Below are 27844 nucleotides of genomic sequence, written 5' to 3'. Positions count from 1 at the left end.
GAAGTCGGGATGAGAAAAGAGAAACAACATATATCGTTATTTCTAATAACGACAGAAAGGATCCGAGTTATCTTCATCAATCCCCTCGACCCATTTGTTCAAGACAACATCTGATATCCCTCATCACTGTAGTCACAGAAATATGTTCTTCATTAAATAAAAAAGCTGATTTTCCTCAGGCGATGACACCAGAGATGTCCTCAACCACTGAAACGTAATCTCTCCTCAATATTTCCTGGCAGAGCAACTGTCAGCTTTCTGAGCAAGAACAGGATCCCCAAGGTATATTTTAATCTGTAATGCCAGTTCAGGGCTGTTGGGCCCCGTTAGCCAAATAATACAGAGAAGAGACAAAATAGCATGGGAAATACCGTCGGGCCCTTAAGGCGCTGTGATTTGCACCAGAGAAGATTTTTATTTTGCAGACGCAACGTAAGAACATAACAGATGGATGGGCTACACATAGGTTCGTGTCCGGGAGTAGGAAGTAGACACACATGGATAATAAGGCATAGACGGTGCATCAGGTAACAGAAATGGACCCTCTGTCCCATAGGTCATCCTGCCCGCTAGCATTCTTCATGCCAAAGCAAGTTATGTACTCTTAAGTTATTACAATTTCAACATCACACTGACAGTTTTGAAGTTTGACCATTGTTTGACCATTCATTGAAAGAATAAAAGACGGATACAATATATTCATTTATATGTGTGCATTTGTATTGTGGGTTAATATTACCACATTCTTAAAGGGAGACAGAATGAAATGTTATGTGCTTCTCTATCCACAGTATGAGCCAGCAGGAAAGACTGAGACAAGTTTCTGGAACATCTTGGGCCCTATGGCAAAATATTTTGACAATGGGAAAAATCTGACCAGTGCTTGAAAATCATTTTGAAAAGTGTGTGCTCAAACTGTCAAGTGTGGAAAAGAACTGCTCATGGCACTGTGGTTAAGTCAGCAGTGCTCTGTAGATGAGAGAGACAACGAGGAACAAAGTGAAGGAAAGAAGCAAAAAAACAAAAAAAAAGATTTCTGTCCACAGGCAGTTTGTAAACCTCCTCTGCATCGTTGTGACAGCGTGTCCTGTTGGAACAACCGGTTTGTTGGGTGGACCTGTAACGTCGGCCATGCTGTCACATCCTTCTCACCACACAAAACCTTTAGTTTGTAGGTTTTCCATTTTTATATAGGTGATTGTAGGGAGAGATGTTAATATTTGGTTGTTTAGCGATCCTAAACAAGCAGTATTTATATTCCATTATTACGGGCAGAAGTAGAAAACATATTTAGTATTTGTTTTGATTCCTAGTTCAACCCTTTAACTTAGATTTTGTTTTGTAGTTTTTATAATACAAATTTGAAACCTGGCAAAACCTTTTCTTGAGTAGTTAAATGTTGTGGTGGTGATAAAATAATGGTGACAATGACGAATAACACCAGAAAATCATTTATCTACTGTGAGGCGACCGGTGTGTCATGTTAATGCTTTCATATTTCAATTCCTCCCTTTCAGTCTTGGTCCTGCTCAAATCAATGTGGACCAACACAAAAATATGAATGACTCAAGTAGACGACTGCCACCTGCAATACCTGCTTAAAAGAGGCAACGTATGAGGACTCCTGTCTGGGACTTTTAATTAGCATTCCTAGTGTTGCATATTACTCCAAAACTAATCAGCAAATCCAAACTCAGGTGTTCGAAGGGTAACTCTTCAACTCTTAATTATTTACACTGGCTTAACCTGCATTAATACAGCAAACACAAGTTGAGGAAATGGAGGGGAAAAAAGCGCATACGTGCCATTGTGTTCAACTTGCGGATGACATTGTGTTTTGATGTGTGGCCCAAAGATAAAAGCACAAATACCAGCCATAACTGTGTAATTTTAATCAGAACTCTGCCAGTGCTGTATCTCATCAAAGAAGCTGTCATACCTCTTATCCAGTGTCTGTGTGTTACGGTCAATGAGAGTCCTCTAAATAAATGCTTGTTCAAATGTGTAACGTCATGGAAAAAACAAGCAAGGTTTTAAATTGTAAATGCTGGGATGGTGTGGCAATGATAAAGAATTGAGTTAGAGTGTCTCACACCGATAAGGTGCCAGTCTTTAGAGACTTGTTGTTGTGTCTCTGTAGAGACACAACAAGTTGGTTTGGAGGCCACCTGTAGGTATAAGAACTGCCTGGCCCTGTTATGGGGGAAGGAAAGTTCTTGGCAGTCTACTGAGCACGTAGCTGTTGTGACCTTTTTTTCCCTTGCAAGGAAATAAACAGAGAAAGACATATTCGACTCAGAGCCTTATTCTTATTTGCCGATTGTCTGTGCAAAATCTTCCACAACAGTAACTTGAATCCCAAATTGTACATGCATGCTAACGTGTGCGGCCATGCTCATGTGTGATTGGGTGCACATACGAGCGTCTAGGAATGAGCGTCCAGGGAAACACGGCTTCGATGGGTCCATATTATCTCAACTTATCTCTGTATTTATGGTCCCGTCTCTAGTTGTGTCTCTGAATAAATAACCAACATAAATAACCACAACGTAAACAATAATCCTGTCACGCGTTGGGTCTCTTCCTCTTGATGCCGTCTCCGTTGGCACACAGAATGGACAGCGCGGATACATCTCCACATTACCTCAATGAGCCCAGAGACATCCATCCATCCATATATCTCCTTTCCCCTGCTGCTCGCCAATCCTCTATTCTAATAAATGTCCCGGCCTCTAACAAGGACTGTTCGCACTGCTTAACAGATTAAAGATTCACACAGAGAAGCATGAAGTAATCAATGGTGTGTTTTTTATACCACTTAGTTTGGGAGTGAGTGTCTCTTTTGGCTTTAAACTCTCTCATTAACGGGCCAGTTCAACCTTTAATGATTCACCCAGAGCGATGGCAGTAATCACCAGTAACACTTTTTTTTTTTTAATTTGCGGTTTAACTCAATCAGTCAAAGGTTCCATTCTCAATCTAAGTAAATGTGTCGTTGCGAGGCATCGACACTGCCAGGGCCAGATGTTATGTTTCCTGTAGAATTTATAATACGGTAGATCAAACACTGATTATTAACTGACTGTAGCTTCAATCCTCTCTGCAGTTACTCTTCTATTATTTTAAATGGAAAGGGTGTACATTTTTATATTACAGCAACAGCACAGATATTCTGCTCCAGCTAGTTTTAAAATACATAAAATCCCTACACATCAACATGGTCTGCACATTTAAATGGTTGTAAGAAACTGAGGATCGGGGGTGTCAAAAAAAACGCTGAATTGACATGAAGCCTTTCAAAAGGAACTTTTATGTGCAGCTAACAAGCCGGTGCAGTTGCATCTTCTCCCCGGGATTTAGGCGGACCATTTCCCAGCAACGACCTTGCCTGGTGAGACCAGTATTGCATTTTCATTCATACCACTGCTCAGAGTGTTTACCCAGGTCAACGAGAGGCGGGACCCTGCTCGAGTCAGGCCCCCTCCCCACACAACCGCCTTCCCTCGACACTCCACAGAGAGCAGCTGGCTGCAAACTTTTCATTAATGAGACTTGCAGGAAAAAGTGGCAAATATTTATCTTTGCACAGATTGCTGTGCACGGCCTCCATACTAAGCAAGCTTCTTGTTTCTCAGAAAGTGTGAGAATATTGTGCGATGCAACGTCTCTTTAACGGAAGAGCAATGGTGTACACCTGAGCTGGTTTTGACACGTGATTCCTTTCAAGTACGCGTGTTCTCATGTCCGTATTGTGTGTGAGGACATCAGTCTATTCAGTGTGTGTTTGATAAGTGACTCACCCACAGCTTTGCAGGTCTTAGAGGCAGGGTCCATCTCGTAGCCTTCGTAGCATTCACATTTGTAATCGCCTTTGTAGTTGATGCAGATCTGACTGCAGGCATCTGGGTTCTCGCATTCATTGATGTCTGTGTGGAGAAACATGGCAGAGATGTGACGTTTAAAACAACAGACACAAGTCAATTATGCCCGAGTTAAGAGTGAGAAATAAGAGATAAATGTAATCTATCCATCAAGTTAACAATCTTTCTCAGAAGAATCTGGACTTCAAATGAAGTCTCTGATCCTTCAAATGGATTTGAAGGACTTATCTTAGCTATTAGAACAAAAATATGTGTGCTTGCTACTGGTTTAATAATAATGAATAATTGTGCATTCATCTCATAACCAGAGCTATGCAAAGTACATAAAATAATAATGTTGGCATCATATATGTTGGGTGGTAAAGAGTTCTGTTTGTTTTCTTCATGTGTACCCACCCATGAATCTGGGCTCTACCAATCCTTGACTCGTAGATTTGAAATTGATAAAATATGAAAATATGTATGCAATTAAGTGGCTTGAAAAAAGGTTATTCCTGCTTCCACTCATGTACCACACTCCATTTCTTATGAAAAATAATCACATTTCCCAAAACCTAATGCTAAAATATATAATTTTTTACCGTAATATCTATAATATTTTTCAATTTATTTGCATTTAAGGACGGCTTCAGGCACAAAATGACCATCGATTATTAGACTTGTGTTGACATCCTTTTACAAAGTGTCATACCCAGTATGTGATGATGTGGTTTTTCTGCTGTTAAACACGGCATATACATCAATTCATCAAGACTCTTCTCCGGAGACTTGCCAGAAAAGTTCTACCCAAATATTCAAGATAAAAAAGTTGACTGACTAATATTTGGGGGGCTGACAAATTTTTTTGTTGCATAACTTGTTTCTTTACCTCCACATGTCTTTTTGTCCAGGAGTCGATATCCAGAGGGACAGTCACACTCATAACCAATCCTCCGGTCCTTGCAGATGTGGGAGCAGCCGCCATTGTTGTCCACACACTCATTGAGGCCTGATGGGAGGGCGGGCAGCAGGAGGACGGATAGAGGACGAGGCAGGCACGAGACGGGAGGGAAGACAGGCAGAGTTGAATATGAATTCACTCCAACAAACTCCACAGTTCGACAGAAAGACAAACGCCAAAAGACAACATCCTGCCAGTTGGAATCACCTGGAATCAATCACGTATATCTACAATGATGCCCATTGTTTCACATGAAGTCCTTCATCTCCTCAGTTCTGTCTCTCCATTTGCTTTTTTTTTTTGTATTTCAGAATAGAACAGATTGGACCTCTTCTCAGTTATACTACCATTAAAATTGTGTCTTTCTGTATCCTTTTCTGCTCCGCCATTCATACCGTTGTCGTTTAACTACCCTCCAAGTAGAGGGATCGCTCCTGAAAACTAAAACTGGTTCTCCATTACCGGCTTACATTACGGATTTAAACTTCAAGGCTGCAGGTTGTAATGAGAGGCAGTGAGACTGGGAGAAAGAGAAGGCAAGAATAAAAGGGAGAGACACTGAGAGAGAAAAGAGTTTAAGAGACATTTGTCTAAAATTATAATTGCAATTATTAATTGTTCATGTTCTATAGCCAAAGTATTCTATGAGATAACAACAAATCAAACTGGTGTTAATATAATATTAATGAAAGTGAAAATATAAAATCTTACTTCAACTAATTCTTTTTAGCAGGACAGCTACATATTGTACTATTAGGTATGTGTGAAGGAGGTTTATGGAAAAAATTGGGAGTAAATACCTCTCCACATACTTGTTCTAATAGAAGTGATATGTAAAAAAGTCTCCCTCTTTGGGGAATATTAATACCGTATGAATTATATCGGAGACAATTTGCGGTACAGGAGTGAGAAGTTGTTATAATAGTATTTTAATACACAGGGTTTTGAGGCAAGATGTTAAACCACATGGGTGCAATGTTCAGATGCCCATATACTTTGGGTTTTACCATTAGCTGGGTATTTCTTTCAATTGGGTATTTATTTCATTTCCCAATTTTGTTCTAATAATATACATACATGTTGAGCATCCTGCCTTCAGTTTCACGTTATAATAAACTGTTGGCATACAATGCATGAATAAATGCAGCAATGCACCATCAAATTCAGGGAAGAAGGCTGCTGCCAAGTGAATGTAAAAATGCATGATTGCAAATGTTTTATCAGCCAGGAAACGCATCATCTTGAACCATTTTACATGGCCTTGGTTTTTGCCGTGCATAGGAGGCGTTGCAGGTCTGCCCTGAGCCACACTGAACACCATGTTTAACATTAATGATATGGTTACAAGTCAATCTCATCACAGCGTACATCCGACTACCTGGAGACCAGAGTTCGCTGAAACATATCACATATCATTTTACAGCCATGTGACGGGCTTCTACTTTACAGCAAAACCATAAGTGAAAAGCAGATCCACAATTAATCTCTTGAGTCTTCTGCTTCAGTAGCGTATATACGATAGGTTTCAAATTACACTGAATGAATAGCCAAGGTTTTCCCAACTGCTTCCCTTGGTGTGCAGCCGGATTGCACTGCTTGTCATGTGAGCTCCGTGACTGAAGTTCGGTAAATGGTAATTATCTACGGTGCAGAGATAATCCGTGTGGTTCCATGTGGGTAACGCAGTCCGGTCACGTTTCCGCGGCTCAGATCGCACTAGAGGGCAGAGTCGCCTGGTTCTTTGATCTTAACAAGGCCTTTGAGAAATGCCTTGATAAAATGAAGCTTCTTTTACCAAGATTAGTGACCGCCCACTTTACGAAGAAGTAGTTTGAGGATGCATCGGTATATAAGTGTATACGTACATCCATGTATGCAAGGGCTCAATTACTAATGACAGTCTGGGTGTGTAGGTGTGTGCAGAGAAACAGAGACTAATTACCACACTCCTTCATGGGTTCATCAGACCAGTCCTTGCAGTCTTTCACGTTGTCACACACCTTGCTGCGGTCTATACACTCCCCGTTCTTACAGCGAAACTTTCTGGACCCGTCACACTTTGTAACTGCAGTGGAGACACAACACGATGTTAAAGATCAGCTTTGTATTTACTGAACTACATCTCTATTCGGCTCGAAACACACAACGCTCAGGTACTTAAGTAGATGCCCTTAGCTGCACTCACACCAAAACCAGGCATTGCGTCGATTTGGAGTCATGTGATTGTGGGGAGTGCATTTGACGTGTGGCAAATGGGAAAGCAAGGGTTGCCGGGAAAAAAAGAAGCCTGATTTGGCGTGAATGCAGCTTTAAATGCATCCCGCAGAGTCTAAACAGATTAGTATTCTGCAACACACGGTGACATCTAAATGCAAATTACTAACACATCATGATTGGTAGGGCATTCCCATCCATTGGGGGTACTTTTCTCTTTATTTTCTGTGTTTATTAGGATTTAGGTAAGAGTATGTGCAAACAATACGGTGCTGCATTTTAAAACACTCCCTTGGAGATAAAGTTCACAGCCAATCAACCCTTGAGCTTTTTGTGTGCATATATATATATATATATATATATATATATATGCACACAAAATATATATATATATATATATACACGTGTGTGTGTATGTATGTACAAAATACATGTTGACAAGTTGTTTGCGTGTTCGACAAGCCATACTCATCGAACACCTACCGTTGACACAGCCAGCTTCATCACTATAGTCCGGACAGTCGTGAACCTTATTACACTGCTTGGTGCCGTGAATACAGGATCCATCACCACACTGGAACTCATCAGGTCGGCATGTAAGCAGGGCTGAGAAACACAAACAACACATGCTTATATATTGTTGATATTTCAGTGAAAATATCATGTATCGGCCTCCTTCAGGCCATAGTTTCTTTTTTTCAACCGCGTCGATGAAAATGTGCACGTGTGTTTGTGTGTGTGTGCAGTATCCGTTTTGCCTTCTTTAATCAGGCCAACTTGGGAGTGCATTCCAATCCAACAATAATCAGTCATGCACCGCTCGTACCTGCAAAGAAAAGGCCCCAATGGAAATGAAAAGCAGGTAGGTAGTCATTCACTGTCCCAAAACCCAGATCCAGTGACCTATTGAGTGTGTGTGTGTGTGTGTGTGTTCGTGCATATGAGTTTTTGTATGAGCTTGGTCTAATGTCGAGGACAGGTTTATTTAACTAATTTATCTTTTTAACTGGCTGTTTAATTATTCATTCGTTGTCTATTGGACTGGCTCTACCAAGGGAATGGAGGTAAACATGATTGTTGGCTTGGGAGGCCAATGAGTGGATGGATGACTATCGCCACAATAACACACACGCACTCTGTTTCACACCGACATAAGTGCACGTGCAGAAGCAGCAATGAGCACAGACTGTAATGTCATGCGCGAGACGCGTGTCCCTTTAGATGAACACAGATAAACTGATCCTAATGCTCAAGCTACAGCGAACGAAAAACACAAGCCAGAATCAACAAAGTGAAGAGTTCTTAATCACGTGCTGTTAATAAAATTAACTAATTGTGGAACTCAGCTGATTATGATAAATCCCTACAAATAGTGATAATGGATTTCGATGTGTATATTTGCTGGCAGGAGGCATTTCTCATTAACATTACCTCCTGTCACCCTTCTCGCAGACACTGTTCTGCATGTCTGTGAAATGAGAACGGATTATGGAGATGGATGTTTCAAATAAGATGGGAGATAACCAGGCAGCGCGTCTGTGTGAAAGCTTGACGGAATAGAGGAGGAGACAACAAGCCGGACGTAAGCAATCATTCTCACATGACACACATTGAAATCTTGCAGCTCCCCAAGCTGAGCTATGCTCTCTCATTTACATTTAAGCAGACATCAAAAACTATTACATCTTGTTTGACAAAAGCCTCCAACCGCCCACGCTCATTCAAAATGTGATGCATGCACACACTATCATTATTGTCAAACAGAATCATGTACATGGGTTTTGTCTTTCTTTAACCAGCAAGCTATGCAGATTTTTAGAATGTATACAATTCAACAGTGAAGCTAACAAGCTAAGCTTATTGATTAGCTGAATGTAGTAGAAATTATAACTTTAAATTATTAAAAGGTACAATTGAGTAGGGTGATGGATAACTGCATCTAGTTTACAATTTTCGCTTTAGTTAAGAAACCAAGAGAGAGGGGTCTTTTTTTTTTTTTTTACGAGAACGTCTATTTGCAACTAGAAGAGTTTCCACCAGTCAGTCTGTAGTGAGAACACAAGCTTTAAAACACTTCCATATCGCCTTCAACTGGCAGAACCGAAGCTTTCCGCCTGGTTAGAACACTTGCTTCTGCCCGAGTCTTCTGTGAAAGTGTGTGTGTGTGTGTGTGTGTGTGTGTGTGTGTGTGTGTGTGTGTGTGTGTGTGTATCATGTCTTATGTGCGAGGCTGCTGATATCTCACTGAGAGGTATGTGGGAGTGTGAAGAGGAGACCAGATGGGGGTCCCACTTAATGAAGGACATTCACATCCCACACATGCGAGCACGTACACACTCTCTCACAGGCAAACGCACATGGTCAAACACACCCCACAGAGGTTTCATGGTTGCATGGCAACGCACTCATAGATCATCAAGTTAGCATTGATCTTCCTTCAATCACTTTGTCGCACAACAATTCGGTCTTGTAGTCTTTTTTCACAACACAGGGCATGTCAGCCTTTGAAGGACATTCCTTCAGTAGTGGTCACACACACACCAATGTTCCACAACACATTGTGTGTATGCATTAATTAAGTACATTAAGTCCACAGCTGGTATAAACTCCTCACATTAAGCAAGCAACTAATATTAAAAAACAAACATACACACTGTAAAACATAAAAGAACCAGTAATTGGATAACATATTTCTTAATTACAATGAGCAGCTCAGAATTAATTCATGAGCAAAGCTTTGTCCCTGAGACTAAATACAGTCTTGAAGTTGTTTCTGTCAAAGGATAACCAAAGCATTGGGTTTGATGAGTGATTATATGTTTTGGCTACACAGGAAATAATTGCTGGTCCATTCAGCGTTTCTTAGTAATAATCAAAAAGCAGCATTATCCTTTTGAGGAGATGTCCAGATATTCTTTATCCACCCGTCTCCACATAAATACAACACATCCGCAGATGACTTACGACAGTTTGCTTCATCCGATTTATCCTTGCAGTCCGCGTCTCCGTCACACTTCCAGTTCATGTGGACACACTCCCCGCTCCCGCACAGGAACTCGCCCACTGGGCAGCGAGGTTTTTGGGGCTCCGTCCTCCGACTGCAGCGCTCCATGGACTCGTCCGATTTGTCCTTGCAGTCCGGGTCGCCGTCGCAGCTCCACAGGGCGGGGATGCACTCGGAGTCGTTGCAGCGGAACTCGTGCTGGCCGCAGGTGGGCGCCGAGCACTTCACCTCGTCGCTGGCGTCCCCACAGTCGTCGTCGCCGTCGCACACGAAGATCGGCGCCACACATTTGCCGTTGAGACACTGGAAGTCTTTGGAGGGGCACGCCTGGGCATCTACAGGACGGATGGGACAGGTAGATGATTTTAAAAATTGTACTTCTCATAGAGGAAATCTTTCGATTGAATTTAATAGACAGGGTAAAAAAAACAACTATTAGAACTAATTGTGTTTTAGTGCACATGGTCAGTAGATCAGGAAGATATGTGAGCTAGAGTACTGAAATAAATGATATAGCGTCATATATTCAAACTGCTTAGGGGAATAGGGATGTAGCCAGTTATACCTCATCCCTTCTCTAACTGAAAGAATGTATTATTCAAAGTTAGTTAATGAGCAGTGGGGACTTCCAGATGTTTCCTCATTTGCTGCGGGACTTTTGATGTCTGGTGATGGTTCAAGCTCCAAATGTTGCTAACGAGCAGCTCCTTTAGACACACATTCCTTGGAAGTATCACAGAGAAACACGTATAAGTTGAAGGAGAGCATCAAGAAAAAAAGTTGCGTACTCGAGAGCATAAATGCAGCAGAAATCCAGTGTGTGGAAGCAGGTGTGTGATGAGTAGAGTTGGGGCACAGCTGTGGCTGTCTGCTGCTGTGTAAACCCCCCGCGAGTGTTTCTGTGGGAGAAAATCCTTGTACAGAAACACCTGCGATGATTGCGCATATTATCTGCTCATGTGTTCGTTTCTCCTCCTTGAGGCGTCTCAAGATTTCCGTGAATTAAAGAAAACTACAATGATTCCGCATGCATGTGTGAGGGTGGGCGAAAACTGCGTGTTTCCTCTTTACTATATATGCCAGCAGCAACATTATGTAATTCCAGCCAGGTTGGGCAAATCAATGTGAATCATGTAATGTGCTAAAAAAAAAAACACTTTTGTTTTGAAGTAGCGCTCTTCTCTGGGCGACCGACATAACTTTACTCTCTCTCTCTCTCTCTCTCTCTCTCTGTGTTACCTTCCCACACAGTGCTCCTAAGGGGCTCATTATGATAATAGCCAATAGGGTTCCCTGCTAGCTGTTAGTAATAGCATGCTAATCATCTGCACTCAGATGTAAGTAATTTAATTAACATGAGCACATAAACAACATCAGCATCCTCCCAGCAGAGGCTCAAGTGGTTTGGGGGTCACGTATGGTGTTATCAAAGTATAAAAGTTATTTTTTAAATAGAATTAAAAAAAAAAAAAATCATACAAGCGACAAGAGGGTTTTTGTTTATGTAAATCATAAATATATATTTACTTAATCCCAGAGGTTACATACTTTTGAAACTGTTTTTGTTCACAATACTGCTTTGAAGTTATGGAACATTTTTAATGTTTTGGGCCATCAGAGATTTTTCACATTTGATCCCATAACTCTGGTGCTCTGTGCTTCAGAGAAGATGATCACACCTACCCAGCCTGCACAGGTCCACTCAGTGTGCTGTCTTTGCTTTCACCTATTCCATCTCCTACCAATCCAAGAAAGTCTCCCTGTTCCCAACAGTTCGTGCAGGAATAAAAGTATCATCATCTTGTTTTTTGCCTTTAAGGAGTTCCTCCTTGCCTTGCTTGGCAATGCAGAAGTTTTCCTTTAAAATGAGATGGTTTGAAATGTAAAATTGTTGTGCATAAGATACATGTGGAAACCAGCCTGATTGCCTCTAAATTATTGATATGATTTACTTAAAAGACATTTGTCATGTATTTACACTGATTTTGCTCTCTTTCAGGGTGAATTCCAGACAGAGCAAAGGGTCACATCCTCTGTGTGACACGTCCGTCCCTCGATGCCGGCACCTGGCTGTGAAAGCTGAAGAACGCCAAAGAGCCTTTAGTTCATCACTCAGTGAAGACGGTCCATTGCTTAACAATCCCAGTAACTCACAATAAATGTCTCCAAAATTCTACACTACCCCATCCCCCTTCTTAAAGGGGAATCTGTGTTTAATGCACAGCTACAGTCCAACACATCCATTCAATGGATTATTCTCCCCTTTTCCACCTGCAGGTGTTTGACCCGCGGTTGAAGCCTTCCATCCATCGTCAGACCCTTCACTGGACAGCTAGTAGATGCTACAGAGACATAAGGTGCAGCTCCATGACCTTGATTTGAAGGACGATCTCTCCCAAACACAACAAAAAAAGACTAACACACACATGCAGGTGGGCATTAAAATCTGATGGAACCGATGCACTTTGGCACGCATACAAACACAAATGTAATAGTTTGCAGTGGCATTATAGATGCACATACATACGTGTACACAAATGGATGAATCAGATGAAAAGTACACTGCAACAGCTCAAGGCATTTGCGTTCTGAGGGGAGGCTTAATGGGCTGAATCGTAGACAAGCGGCGTCTTCATCTACTATATGAAATATCAATATGGATGCCTTATCTTTCACACAAGAGCATCAATAAAAAAACAAATACGTGTTGAGTCATGCATGCCTTTTACTGTCAGGTACACAAGAGTAATTGAAAAAAAAAATTGCCATCTATATTCATGATGAATGATGTGTATGTTTTCATCACAGCTGTGCAGGATGTATAACGTAGTGTTCACATGTAGCTGGGCAGGGCATCAGACAGGTGTTCTACTAGTTTGAGGGCGGCCTGAGACTGGTGTTTGTTGCATGACCCGTCACTTTGCATTGAAAACCAAACCTGAACAGCAGGATCCTCCCCAGCAAAACAATGGCAAAATGTCATCCACCGAAAAAAATCCATCCGGGACTAAATGCCCTTTTCCAACGAGAATAAAGAGGCAAGGCAAAGTGGGACTGTGCAGAGCAGCAATGGTGATGCATCATATATTCATGCAAGTTGATATAAGTGGTATTTTCCTCTTCATGCGCGATGACAACTGACAAATTGAAACAAATGATGCATTGCAACAATGCTTCCTAAATACCAAGCAAGCTCACTGTCAAGATCTCCGTAATGATGGCTGACCTGCTTCACCACCTCAACAAATATTAGAAATGTGCAGGAATTGCAGTTCTTGAGTAAATAATCTGTCAACTGACCACACCTTTTTTTATGACAAAAAGAAAGCATCTTTCAACTGCATAAAATTAATGTTGAAATTATTATCTTGCATTGAAACGCTCCAGGGTGCTCAGGTACATCTTTGCGTATTGACTCAGTGTATTTAGAACACTCGCCTAATGTGGCATTTGCGATGTGTAAATTACCATTACACTTGATATTAATAAATCAGCCTAACGCTAAAGGAAGATGGGTGCCAGGGACGTTGGCATCCCTGCATTTGTAAAAAGATTGTCGTGTTTTGCATCGCTCTAGAAATGTGAGTCTGCCACTTTGATGGGGATTTAACACTGAGGAGCTTAGGAGGACAATATGGAAAAAAAAGTGTTTTTAGATACATACTCTGAATTCAACACATCCTGCAGGAAGACCAGATTGCCCTGTGTTTGTGTGTGTGTGTGTGTGTGTCTCTCTCTCTGAAAACACACAGGCAACTTGACATGCAGTCCCTCTCAAGGGGTCTCACAAAGTGTTATCAGTGCTTTGGCTACATTAGAGCTTTGAAGCAACAGCTCCGAGTGGATGGCAGCGTGCACACAGACATTCCCCAACAACACCAGACAGACAGGCCCTAAGCCCTCGGCTCTTCCACTTGCTCCTACATAAAAGTGATCTTCTTTTCCTAATGGAATAGATAGACAGACAGCAAGGAGAGAGGAAATACACAATAGATTCCTCACTGACTGACAAACAGAAGGCAGCTTCAGAGAAAATTCACCTTCCAACAACGCGGCCTGATGGGGTTTACCAGGCAGAGACGACGCTGGGTTCCCAGCATTGGTTGGAAACTGTTGTGCAACGTGTCCGTCATATCTTTTTTGGTAAAAAGTGAATATAATACAACATGCTGCAGTCTGGGTAGAGACATTTTGAACGATATTAATCCCTGCAAGTTAACTGGATGTGTAATAGACAGATGACACCATATATAAAGATGACACCTTACTTGTTCAAGACAAAATGCTTCTGAAGTGTTAAATTGTGTGTTGAGGTTCTCCCAGCAAACTGCAGGTTTTGAACATGGCATTTTGTTTTAAAATTTTTTTAAAATTTTAAAATTTTAAAAAGGCCTTTTGTTAAAAAATGCATTCATTCCCAAAATTGTCAAAACCATGTCGAAATAAGGCTGAAAGTCTAGATTTATAACACATTCTCACCTCGGTGCCTCACTATGAATCCAACCATGAACTGTTGAAGTTTAACTTACAGGCTTTTCTATTCAGTCGTGCTAGTTGGATTGTCTTTGCTCAGAGGAAAAACATGTCTAGCTGGGTGTGAAAAGACAAGACGCCTCACTTCTCACTGTGGTGTGACAGAAGAACCTGGGGAATCAAAGTGAAAGAGCAGCAGGGAAAAAAGCAAAGAAATCACTGAGACTGAGACTCTGTTTAACCTGATTTGTACACACCAGGGAGAGACTCTCTTAACCACCGTCTCTCTCACACACACACACACACACACACACACACACGGTCTACTGAATAAAACAGGATATTTCAATAGCTCAATCACAACGGGATCTGACAGCAGCTTAGACTGGAATAATAACTGCCTCACAAGCAATACCATTTTTAATGTGTGTGTGTGTGCGTGCGTGTGTGTGATGAATGCTGTTCATCTATGTGTGTAATGCTATCTCATCCTTTGTGGATGCCAAATGTCCAACATATTTCATATATCAAATAATTTAAGCCATTAAATGGAGGTTGTGACACGTCATCACTCTCCCCTTGTGGCTCTGTAGTCTTAAATCTTAAAAGTACCTCTAACATGCCAAGTACAAATACATGGACACACACACACACTCATTCTGAATGCCTGTCGAAAAACTAATTGCATTCTCCTCAATAATTGCAAGGTAGTAAATCTATGAATACATTAGAAATCGAGATGTAATCATTTGACAGAATGACAATAACCTATCAACATGTTCTCCTGCATTTGAACAAGATGATAATTACATAATTTGAGATGGCCTCATCATGACAGCTTATCTATTTCTCCTGTTGATTGCCCTCCACAGCTAAACCCATGTTTTTTCTCCATATTACATATTGGAACTAATAACATTACTCACTAAAGACACATATCTTCACCCTATTGCTAGACCAGGTCGGTGATTCATTTGACATGATTTGTCTAAAAATATCCCGCTGAGGTTTCTAAGCTGATTACAAAACCATCATTGCATATACTTTTTATTATAACATGTCTTCATTCAGCGTGGTTACATGGATTCGAATAACTGGCTTAGTCGGACTGAAATCGAATTATCCGTTTCATGTAAATGTCATGGCCCCTCCTCTCCTGGCAGGGGCGGTTCCTCCTGCAGGAAGAGGAGGGTCGTGGGTGATTGGAGAGACCTGGGCTCAGGGTATTTAAACTGCCTCACTAACCCTGCTCTGTCTCTCTGCTCCTCCAGGTATGATCCTGTTTTGTTTTGTTGTAGTTTTACTTAGATTTGACTCAGTCATGTTTACGCACACAGATTCACGCATCCCTGCACTTTACATACACCTTACATTATGTCATTTTCACACCTCATTCCTTTTCATTTTTGCCACAGGCTATGAGCCGACCCGTAACATAAACACCTTTGTCCGACTAACACCCCTGGATAACTCGATCCGATCCAGTTGATAGTTCGACTATTGCGGCATGTAACGGTGAATCGGATAAGGAACTGAACTTTGCGTCTTTGCGCATGCTTGAGATCCCGACAGCGTCTTCTCTCCGTTATCAAATCAGCCGATAGCGCCATTCGCATTCACTGTACTCCATCATGCAAACATAGTAGAGGAATGTAGCTTCACCATGCTCTCCGTTCGCCATCTTTCTCGTAATGTTAATGTTAATGTTGTTGTTGGTGGTAGTGGTGAAGCGGTCAAGCGGAAATGGTTGTATCACAACTAGTTGTAATGAAAACAGCGCCACCTATCGTATCGGTTATGACATGCTTTCGGCCAATGATTTGATTTATTCACTGCCATGTATATTGGGATTATAGCAATTGCCCCGAAAAATAGCATAGTCTGACTAAGCAAAGATTCCAACTATACCATCATGTAAACACACTGATAGTTGCTTTGAAAACAACGGATTCAAGTTAAAGAATACACTCCTGGACCAGGTAAAAGATGAGTCTGGATGAAAATATATAATGAAATAAATATTAATAAAAAGGCAGCACATATTACTTCTACCAGTGGCTAAAAGAAAAAACGATTTCCACTGAACTTACTTCTATAATAAGGCACACTATAAAACACTACGAAACAATCATGTTGCCACATTTCGATGAATGCATTACATTAACCTGCACGCTGAGGTTGAGGCTGGTTACCAGATGCTACTGCCAGGAACTAGCAGCTAAAATCCCTTTAGAATGGTCGGCTACTGAAGCAGCTACCGAAAGCGGCAGGTCTTCCCCATGCGATTCTGAGGGTGTGTATGTGTGTGTGCATGTGCATGATGGAGGACGGGTTTTGGGGGTTAAAGTGAGCAAGTAAGTCATTTACTCAAAGCCTTTCGGAAGCAGTGCAAATGCCTCTGGCTGCGCAACGAGCCCGATTGTGAGCCGGCGCTCTATTACATCACATCGCACGCAGCGAGAGCAGTCAGGGGATTATAAATGGAGAACGTAGAGAAACTCAGAGACAAGACGACACCACTCTGTCTCTGCATGCAGCCACCTCTTAGTGGGATTGTGGGTGAAGCAAGATAAAAGAGGCTAATACCTCAACGCAAACGCATGGACTCGCACATTACCTCCTTTATTTCCCTTATGTGGGTGGTACCCTGCTTTGTCTTTCTTTGATCTGTTATCAATCACATAATGGATTGGAGGTTCAATGTGTTCACTTAACAACATGTGCATCCACGTCTGGACACATTTGACGTGCAACTTTATTTACTCCCCTGCTCGTACTCCTCGACAGACTGACACAAAAGACAAGTAGACATACAATGTCTCCATCTCCTCTGCCCTTCAATAAAACATCAACGAACATAAACCAGCTGGTGGGCAGCGATCCAGCGGCCGCTCGCTGTCATATTACACAGCAGCTCGGGTTGCTGTAAAAGAGCAACAGGTCTCCGCGGCAGCGTCTCCTAGCAGTTTACAGATCATTGTGCATCTATGGGAGAGGCAATGGAGAAAAGATCTAGGTTATGGTTTAATGTTTTACGTGTGCACTGTAAAAGTTTTAAAACTGCATTATGCAACATGCTAAATGTTAAACACACACATTTGTTAAGATGTATGAATGATATGAAATCTTTCAAGCACATGAGCGGCTGGTTTCCACCTCAGGAGGCTGAAATCCAGTTGTAATTAGATTTGAGTTCATGTGGTGTATGAGGTAAGAATAAAGCATTATTGAGTAGAAAGACCAAAAAACACAACAGCTTATACAATCATACACATCGATAGAGTGTCTTTTGGCTTTAATTTGTCTGTCCAGAGGGGCAGACTTTCAGTACAACATATTCTTCACAAAGAGACAAAATATTTATTTTCTCAGCTTGCATGGACACAAACATGACATATTTGATTAATATAGAAAAGGGAATGTATTTTTCACTTTTAAAATTTAATTAACTAAAGTCTCACATGCACATTTTTGTTTCCATTAACAGGCATTTGTGATGCATTGAGAGGAAAAGGGGAAATTAATTCATCATAGTGTCTGTGAGCTTAATCTCATTCGGTTTGTGGAAACGTAAACTTCTTTGGTGACCAACCTTAAGCAAGCTGGATCGTTCAAGCGCTCGCTGAATCAGCAATTTAACCGGCCACACACAAATAACACTTGCATGCTTTATAAACCTAAATAGGGCAATTTGTTCAAATTTTAAAGATGATTGGTGAGCAGGTAAAGAACCTTTTCAATTATGTTGCGATTTAAAATGGGAATTTACAGACCAAAGAATGGCCATTATTCATAACACACCCTGGAGCATGTGTCTAAACAAACACAATTTCACATTAACATAAATTAAGCGCTGATAAACTTTCTTCAGAGGCCTCCCCTAAACGTAATAAAGAACCTCCTTCCTGCTCCATGTTTTATTCAACATTCTGATATGCTCAATTAGCAGCTCTAATTAACGCTTGTACTGCAGTTGTAGCTGCCACCGGGGCGAGCGATGGAGGGGGAGCAGAGGAGATCAAAGTTGGAGGAGGAGGGTGGAGGGATGCAATGGATGAAGAAAGCAGCAATAAATATCTTTGTGGATGTCGGTACTGTTCTTACAGACTTTCCAAACTGCATAGTGACAATTTAGTTTAGCAGCATGATTATGAATTATACTACACAAAACTCCCATGTTTCAATAAATACAGGATGCAGGAGCGAATGAAGGTATATTGATACAGCTGAAATATCTTTTTAATGTATTATTTGTTTCTCATTTGCATTACTTTTCTCTAAATTAAACGCTGTTCTTTATCAGCATGAAACAAAATATGATATTTTAAGAAGGTATTTTGTAATTACATTGCAATCTCACTTTGGTGGATTTTTTTTGTTCATTAAAAGCAGGATTAAAAAAAGAATGAAAACAATGGGGACATTGAGCGTCGGCATAAAGCAACTCAGGTGTCCATACACATGTGTGGATATTTTGATGCGGTTTCCTCATTGTCCAATATCAGGAAAAAAAAGAGGTGATCGAGCAGATCAATCGGTCTTATTATCTTTCCATGCTTATTTATTTATATATTCGTGACACGTCTACGGCTTACTAAAAATACCGTTAATGGATCCTTTGTGAGGCTTTTGATGTGGACTTTTGTGTGTGAACTGAGATTACATGGATGGCTACATCATGGACATCATCCTCCATGGATGAGAGGAACTTGATATTCACAGCGTGCCACCATCAAATGATAGATGAAACACGGGTCTTTATAACACACACACACACACACACACACACACACACACACACACACACTTATACATAGACTATGAAAGCATAAGGCTGGAAATCAATTATCATCAAAACCCCTATGCAATATTCAACATCTGTATTAAGCACTGTTCCTTCTAACTGCAATGAGGGATGACGGCTCACAGGTCAGACAGATAAAAGGCCGCAGAGAGAGATTTCTAAACTAAGGAGTGAAGGAGAATAGATTTTGCCTTTGATGGGGGAAGAAGATCCAAACCAAGAGCTTATATTGTAGGTCAGAGACACAGACGGTGTACAATGGAAGCTGGTTACTAGACTAAATCAACAGCGTCTGTTGTTTTCACAAGGTCGTGGGCACCAAGTCCCTTATGTGATCACTCTTCGTGCTGGCGGCCTGCTCTATAACCGTTGCGGGCAAGATGGAGACGAATTAACAACAGAGAGAAACGTTCAGGGACTGTGAGGACCAACAACAACGAGAGAACGGCAAATATGAAGGGAAAGAACAACAAAGTGGATACGTGTTTCTATCCGATTCATCTAGATTCTATGTCAAGATAATTCCCACACAATTCATGAAATGTAGCCTGTCATGATTTGGATCCACTTGAGCGGTACCAAATACTTTTTCTAATTATTATATTTATAAAACTGATCTGCTTTAAGAAGTGCTTATTAAGATTTCACAACTTGACATGTTGAGAGTTTTACCAAGCATGAGCATTCCTATTACCGTTGCTATCCATCTTGATTAAAATACAATTAATCAAGAGGAACAATGCGGTCTTACACATCATTAGCAGAGTCGAGTGGGCCACGTGCTCACAACGTACCCGTTCCACTGGAGTTGTAACCTTCTGATAATAAACCAATATTCATGGTTTGAGAGCAACACACATTATGGTAATCAGCAACAATCGAAAAATAGTATTTATTATTATAATTTATAAGTTATATAAAGGGTAGTTTTGTAGATGGTTGTAGATAGATTATCACGCTATCCCCAAAGTGTTCGAAGTGATGAGAGCGTTGAAGGAAACGTCATGGAAGCTGAGATTAGATGTACAAACAACCCTGTACCTCTAGGCGAGGACTCTCCCACGTCACAATTAGTCTGTCCTTTAAACTACAATTTGCCCAAATCACTTCACAAAAATAAAATTATTCTCACACACCAACACAAAGATAGTAGTACTGACATAAAGCAATTATGTGTAGATATCCATTTAAAGTATCCTTGTTGTCGTTCCAACCTAGCAACGGCTTAGCAATGGATACATTTGACATGCAATCTATTTTTTCATAAAAAAGCTGTGTGTGTCTTGGTGGGTGACAAGGGTTTGTAATCAATAATGTTGTGGGCCAGATGTTTGTACTGTTAAAAATCAATTCCCTGTTTAAAGCTTCAATCCCAGCTGTGACTATGGAGGGTAGAAACAGTAATGCGATGTCAATGTAACGTATGACAGATGAAGCAAGATTGTGTGTGTGTATCTGTGGTTTGGTCACAAAGCTGTTTTGTAGATTTTGCTATAACACAAGCTCAGCCTTGTGCAAAAACACACAAGGATTAAAAAAAAAAAGGCAAAAATTAGCTTGAAACACATCCATTATGCAGAAAGGTGAGTGCAGTATGCATGCATGACATACATCTCTGTGAACTTGTTTGTTTTTAGTCATATGTTATTCCGAGATGTTTATGTAGGCTGCTCCATGAAAGCAGAATCATGTAAATTTGAGGGGATGAAAAACATGGCAGATAATAGTACTTTTATGTTGTTTTCATCAAATACAGTACAAAATAAAAGAAATAGAAAGTGAGGATTGTACTGAGAATACTATATTGACCAATGATCATCTGCCAAACATTTGTTTCCAATCGTTAATTCATATACGAGCGGTTTACTGAACAGTTTTATATGTAGACTGTTAACTTTAATCTTTTTATAGATGCTCCACCACAGGGAAAGACAGGAAACCAACATTAAGTTTGCATTCTGCTTCAAGAAAACACTTTCCAGAATACCTCCGTAGTTCCACCACCCACCCATAAGCTTACCTGCAGCGCACTGGTCCTCATCTGCCCCGTTCTCACAGTCCCTCTCTCCATCGCATCGCCATGACAACGAAACGCATTTGCTGGCAGCCCCACCGCAATCAAACTTCTCCGGCGAACACGTCTGTCGGCCTGTTGTGAGAGAGACCGGATGTGAGAAAAGGCAACGGAGAGACAGATTACCGAGAATGACGTGGAAGGGGAAAAGGAAAAATGGATAGCGGATGAAAAAGTTGGGTGGAACGGATGGGAGAGAAGGGAAGCACAGAGAGATCGGCACGGTGAAATGAGAAAAAGGAAGATGGAGGAGGCAAGAGATAGAAGAGAGACGAGACAGTCAGTCAATGAAACACTTTGATAACTTCGTTATCCTGTTGCCCCGATCGATTTTACCTCAAAGGCCTGCAATTAAACTACACACAGTGACAGAGGAACAAAGAAGCAGAAACACTGTAAGGCAGACACAAAGGAAAGCACACAAAGGACCCAAACCTAAAAGACACGAAAAACACGAGAATACTCTTGAATCCAGAAATGACACACGCACACACACGCACACTCCTACTGTACACTATTCTGTTTGTAATCATTGCACTGTATAGGCCCGGGGTAATTTTTTAAACAATGAAGTAACAAATTGCCCACAAACAAATTGCAAAAAAAGCAAAACTCAAATAGATTAGAATGCAGATCGCATATATTTAATGCAGTGTTTTCTTTGCCACGGGAAAACCCAATTTGATCAAAATTCAAGTATTTGAGTGTAGTGAGGAAGTGTGTTACATTTTGTGAAACATGCACACAGTGGTCCCTCTTGGTAAAAGTCCATTACAATAGAAAAGGCCATTGTTCCTTCATGTGTTGCCCGTGGGGGTTGGTACAGGCAAAAAAAATACAGCTGTCCAATACATCAACTTTACACCGAGTCCCAGCTGCCAGTCCTGTCCCTTCTTTACGCTCTACACACCGTGGGGACTCTATAGCTCCAGATCACATTACAGCGCCGTGTCAAACTCAAGTCTATCAATTATACATATTTGACCACCAGCATGCTTCCTGGCAACAACAGTGTTTGCGTGTGCTTTACAGCCGCAGATCAATTGTTCCACTGGGATTGGCCTATTTCAGTCTCATTTTTTATTTATTCATCGCGTATTTCCTTCTTTTTTTTTACAGTTCTGAGTAAACCGCTGCCATTCAAACATTCCCTCCTATGGGAGGGGCGGGGGGGGGGTTAGCCATGCAGGTAGCAATTGCCAGAACTGTGCACTCTAGTACGTTGTCATGTTCTACACTATTGAACATGTGGCAGCTTGCATTTGATTTGTCTGTGAAGCTGGACCCGTTTGGAGATTCCTCTTCGCTCTGACATTGGCCTCTACAGTGAAAGAAATCCACTTGAAGTGAGCGAGCACAGTGCGCTTGCAAAAAATGGGGCGTGCAAGTGCAAAAAGTGCAGCTATTTTACTTCAATGGCATGAATATAAATATCTTTGGGAGGTGTGTCACTGCGAGGAAGGAGGCAATGACATTTAGCTTGGGAAAAAAGGATATAGTTTGTCTGACTGATTTCAGGCCCTGGTAGTCGAGGAGATGGAAGTCGTGGATCAGTTGCTAATCAAATGACCGAATACAGACAGGCGAGAGCTACTTCAATGACATTAATGAAAAAATCCATCTGATGATGTTCACCTAATAGAAAGGACACTTTCAACGTTCTACATCAGTTTCACTTTGTCTGCAGAAACAAGAGCAGACCGTTTTGAATAAGCAGTTGTAGTAGATGAAGGTAATTATAAACTGCAAGGACGTCTGCAGAGAATATCCATACCAACTAAAGAAACTCCGTAAAGTCTGCAAGTCTCAATCACAGACAAATTAAACATAATACAAAAAAAATCTAAACAGAAGAAAAGAGCAAATTGCTGTGTGACTTTGCCAATCCAGATGGGAACAGTGTTGATAATGAAGTTGAAGAAAAGAACTTTTGAAAGTCATTGCGTAACACAGACTGTGCCCCTCTCACTAAACACTGACAGGTGCATCCAGCAGCAGAGCGAGCACGAAGGAGCATTTCATGGACTTATCGAGGGTAAACTCGGGACACTGCAGAGGTATTACGGACTGTGACCATATTCCAGGTCAAGTATAATATCGAGTGCCCATCCCAGCGCAGAGCACTTGAAGGTTACATCCCAAAAAATAGTGTAGAGACAAAACAACATCAACTTAAAGACAAAACATCAGAGTCCTGCTGTAGAGGGCCTGGGGATTGACCTCCGTTCAGTATCATCCTCGAGAAAACTTGGGCGTCGTACTGGCGACTTTCTAATAACTCTTCCCCCTGAGCTACTGCTTCCATGTTCAAACCCCTTGTACAGACACATTGATTTGTTACTAAACACAACACAAACATACATGTTCATCGCAGGCACTCCGCCCCCTCCTGACACACACACACACTACATTCTCAGCTGCCTGTCACAGGCGTTTAACTAAATTCAATATTTGTATTGAATTAATAGTTTATGAGCTTTGAAACCCCTCGGGCAGCGAGGTAAACAACGGGCTGTTACCATCCCGCTAGCTTGCTCTCTGCCGAGGCCTGTGGTGAAGAACAACCGAGCGACCGGTATCGGCTCCGGCGGAGCTGCTTAGTGGCGAGCGTAAGGAGGCGGTGGCTGCACACGCGAGCTCCCGGGTGGGTGGACGCATCTGAATGAGTGGAACGGTCAAGCCGAGGATGTGCCATCAGCCAATGCATCCGGGTTATAATCGATTAACAAACACAATTGGTTTTCATACCCATTGGAGGATTTAGTTAGCGCATCGATTCAAAGCTGGCTGCACATTCGCATATACAAATTAAATCTTAAGCGAGATTAAAACCATCCTTCCAAATAATAATTTTTTTAATTCTTGGTCCTAGTTTTTAGGAATTTGTACAGTGGAATTTAAATAACCTTTGCTGTTCGTGGGGTCGGACAACTCACTTGGCACATAGGGGACGACCGTGCAGTCTCTTAATTCACACAGGCCAAGAAGTGGTAACAGCTTGTTATTCTCACTACGTGGCCTCACTAAATGTCCATCGTGAGCACGGGTCTACGGGTGGACTGAGCAACGTGTTGTATGCTAATGAAGTTTTGATTAACTACCTTCCAAATTTCCCCTTCACAAGGAGGGAGGGGATCAGAGCACTGCAGCGCCGGGGCGCGTCGTGTCCACTGCCCGACTAGCAGCGATGCCTCTCAGGTGATTGATTCCGACGGCTCTTAGCCCCGCGGGCTAATGCTACGGTAATTTATTTGTCATGAGGTGTGCCGATGAGGCCGAGAGGTAATGAGTCATTCTGATGTCACTGTCTGCCACAGTGAGACACCTTGTCAAAAGAGAAGGCACGTTGAAGGAGCTTAATTGATACTGTGGCACGTGTTGAACGAGAGCTCACGGGTGATTTGTGGTGCCGTGAAGCGTTATAGGTGCGTGAATTTCAAATGCTTAAAGCTGCAGCGAATCCCTGTGCGCCACAGGCAGCACAGAGCTGATGGATGAGGTTACTATGCCTCAACCTCTTTTTATGCAAACACCCAAAAACCATGTCTCATCAAATCAGTGGAATATTATGAATGCCCGAATACTCTGCGCTGCTGAATACCAATTAGCTCCACATGTACTCCGAAAATATATTGAAGGCTGTTACAATAAAATTATTCAGAGGTATAATTATTTGTACTATCAATTCGTGATAATTTACACTTAATTAACACTTAACTTGTTAATCAAAATTGACCACAAAACACTTGTAATAATTATATGTAAGTAAAAGACAACGCAAATGTGGAACTTGGCTGTGTCACACACACATATGTTGACTGACAGGTGGTTGATAACATCTGATCGTCTGTGGAAGAGCATAATTAAACTCTTTCAGCCATTAATTTACACTATAAATTGTGGCTGGCTGAGAACATTAAAATGTTGTTGCTTGCTACTCTGCAGCAAGAACAAGAAAAGGCATTCTCTGAATCAACACACAACAGTGTACTGGAAAGAGGCAGTCTGCTTATATAGAGACTTTAATAGATATCAGCCATTCGATTTCAGCCAATTTGATTGAAATTGATTATTGAAATATCACTATCAGAATCCTATGTTTTTAGACACTTACCTGCATTAATTTGGATTCCTAAACAATAAAATAGAGTGTGGAAGAACGAGGAAATGAAGTAGATCAGAGAAAGGACATGGAGTGGGGGAGGTGGGGTGGCGGATTGGTCACCACTGAAGTGGTAACTGAATGGGGAATATCAATGCAGAGGAACACCGAGATCAAGACAATCAGAGGAAGATACTCCAAAGACGCACTCTAAGAGAGAGAGACACACACACACACACACACACACACACACACACACACACACACACACAACGCTATTGAGTTGGAATCTGATCAACTGATCAGGGCCTGCTGTACAAATGAAAACACATGAGATGCCCATCTGGTCACACACTTATTCAGCTCTAGAAGTCTTCTACCATCTCTACACCAAGCGACACATATACATGAGCCGTGCCGTGTAAACCAATTACAGATGTGGGCTCACATTTTAGTGTTGTTCTATTTGCAATTTCAACTAAATACTAATGTCGTTGTGTGTGATCAATCTCTCTAAATCATGCTGCATGAAGTACGAGTGACATGCTGTACTTTTGGAGCTGTAGCTTTTGTAGGTAAGAAGAAACTAAAGGATTGGATAAATAACTGGAGGAAGGGCAGCCATAAACTCAGAGCTCTCCGGCATCAATGAAAGTAATGTATGAGTCAGCCAATAATTTGGCTTTTAAGGACTTAGCAAGTTGACTGCTAATTTATCAGTTGCTGTGAATTATATTATTAACCCTTATTCGAAACAGTGGCCTTATATTCACAGGTTTGTTAATGTGAGTTCAGGGCAGTAATGGTTTGTCTCTATAAGTGTCATGGTGTGGTTCACTTCCTGTCTTATTTTGTAGTTTTCTGCTAATCGTGTCCCCGGGTAACTTCACTTCCTGCCTTGTCCCATCATCCCCTGTGATCGTCTAATCGTTTCCACCTGTGTCCAATCACCTGCACCTCCCTAATGTATTTAAGCCGTGTGTCTCTTGTGTCACTTGTCGCGTCATTGTCTATCGTCCTGGATGTTTCTTGTCAATCGTCCTGCCTGCCTCTCGTTCCTGCCTGCCTTTTTGCCCTTAGTTCCTGTCTGTTTTTGCCCGTTGGCCTTTTGCGTTATTGTCTTTTTTGACTATTAAAGTATTTTTGTGTTCGAACTCTGCGTTTGAGTCCAGCCTCCCACGCAACCCCTGACAATAAGTGTGTGCGCATCCATTAGGGTTACACAATATCTATTAGGACCATTATGTAGGTCTTACCTGGTTATGAGCAGAATATTTCTTTGGTTATGCTTAAGTGTTATCTGAGAAAAGATTGAAATGGTTTACGTAAAGTAGAAAAAAAGGACCAACAGAAGGGAACAGAGTGGTGAATAAAACTCATCACACCAGAGACAACGCTGCTCAACGTGTATTATGACTGCGGTGACTGAACTGATCAAATTATACTTTGCAATCAGATTTAGCAATATGAAAATACTTTCGCTCAGAATCCCCACATCGACGGAAGCATCCAGACGTTGAAGAGACATTCGTCGTGAATTGGGCCTCTTCAGAAGTAAAATACATACTGATTTGGATGAGCTGGTAGCTTTTGTGCATCCGGGACTACAACCCAATAGAGGTGCAAGAATATGTTCTATGCTGTTCTATGAAAATGTTAAAGTAGTTGCTCTAGTCCAGTAAAATCAAAACGTTCTATTTGTTAAATATACACATTGGAGCTAGAATAATCAGTTACATTAATCCATCAGTCAATCAAAGCTAAAATGATCAACTATTTGGACAATTATTGAATGGCTTAAATTGGCTGCTGCTTCCCATAAATGAAACAATTTGGCAATTTCTTCGACAATGACACTATTCATAACAGGGCCATAACAGTCCTGCATGGTTCAGTGGTTTGCCTCTGTTGATTAAACAATGCTCAAGGTCCACTGTACTGGCGCTCAAAAAATAATATAAAATCCATGACTGTACTTCACACAGTTTTCTTAAAAGACAGATTTTTCTCGCTGAGCCATCACCACAATGCATCATTTGACACAAAGCTTGCCTGAGAGCGTTCAGAAAATTGTTAAATAGTTCATAAACGCACAGGATATGTGGATCCCACTTCACAGCTCGATGACAATCATTTCCTATATTACAGTGTCGGCGCAAGTCAACGCATCAATAGCAATGTGCAGGGGAAGAATGCTCCGCCCAGCGTACACTCACTTCATGGTCAGTTACCTCAGGCAACTTATTTTGGAGATGGAATAAGTGTGTGGATGCATGTATTTGTGTTAATGTGCGTACTGCACATACTTTCTATATGCATGAGTTAATATGGGGATTGGTCTGCATGTGTATG

The 27844-nt window shown here is 41.3% G+C and overlaps 1 protein-coding gene across 4 annotated transcripts in view; it reads right to left on the bottom strand.

Moving 5' to 3' along the window:
* lrp8 (low density lipoprotein receptor-related protein 8, apolipoprotein e receptor) overlaps positions 1-27844 on the bottom strand; it is a 115356-nt gene that overhangs the window by 23916 nt on the left and 63596 nt on the right. For all 4 annotated transcript variants that reach the window (XM_040183768.2, XM_040183770.2, XM_040183766.2 and 1 more), the window contains exons 4-9: positions 21337-21465; positions 10000-10374; positions 7519-7641; positions 6764-6886; positions 4750-4869; positions 3801-3926 (exon numbers count right to left, since the gene is read on the bottom strand). In XM_040183768.2, the coding sequence (XP_040039702.2) occupies positions 3801-3926; positions 4750-4869; positions 6764-6886; positions 7519-7641; positions 10000-10374; positions 21337-21465 (996 nt within the window). The remainder of the gene's footprint in view (positions 1-3800; positions 3927-4749; positions 4870-6763; positions 6887-7518; positions 7642-9999; positions 10375-21336; positions 21466-27844) is intronic.

This window comes from Gasterosteus aculeatus, chromosome 8 (assembly GCF_964276395.1).
Source record: "Gasterosteus aculeatus chromosome 8, fGasAcu3.hap1.1, whole genome shotgun sequence".
NCBI classification, from domain to species: domain Eukaryota; kingdom Metazoa; phylum Chordata; class Actinopteri; order Perciformes; family Gasterosteidae; genus Gasterosteus; species Gasterosteus aculeatus.
Note: the sequence above shows the minus strand (reverse complement) of the source record. Positions and strands in the feature narration are given on the sequence as shown.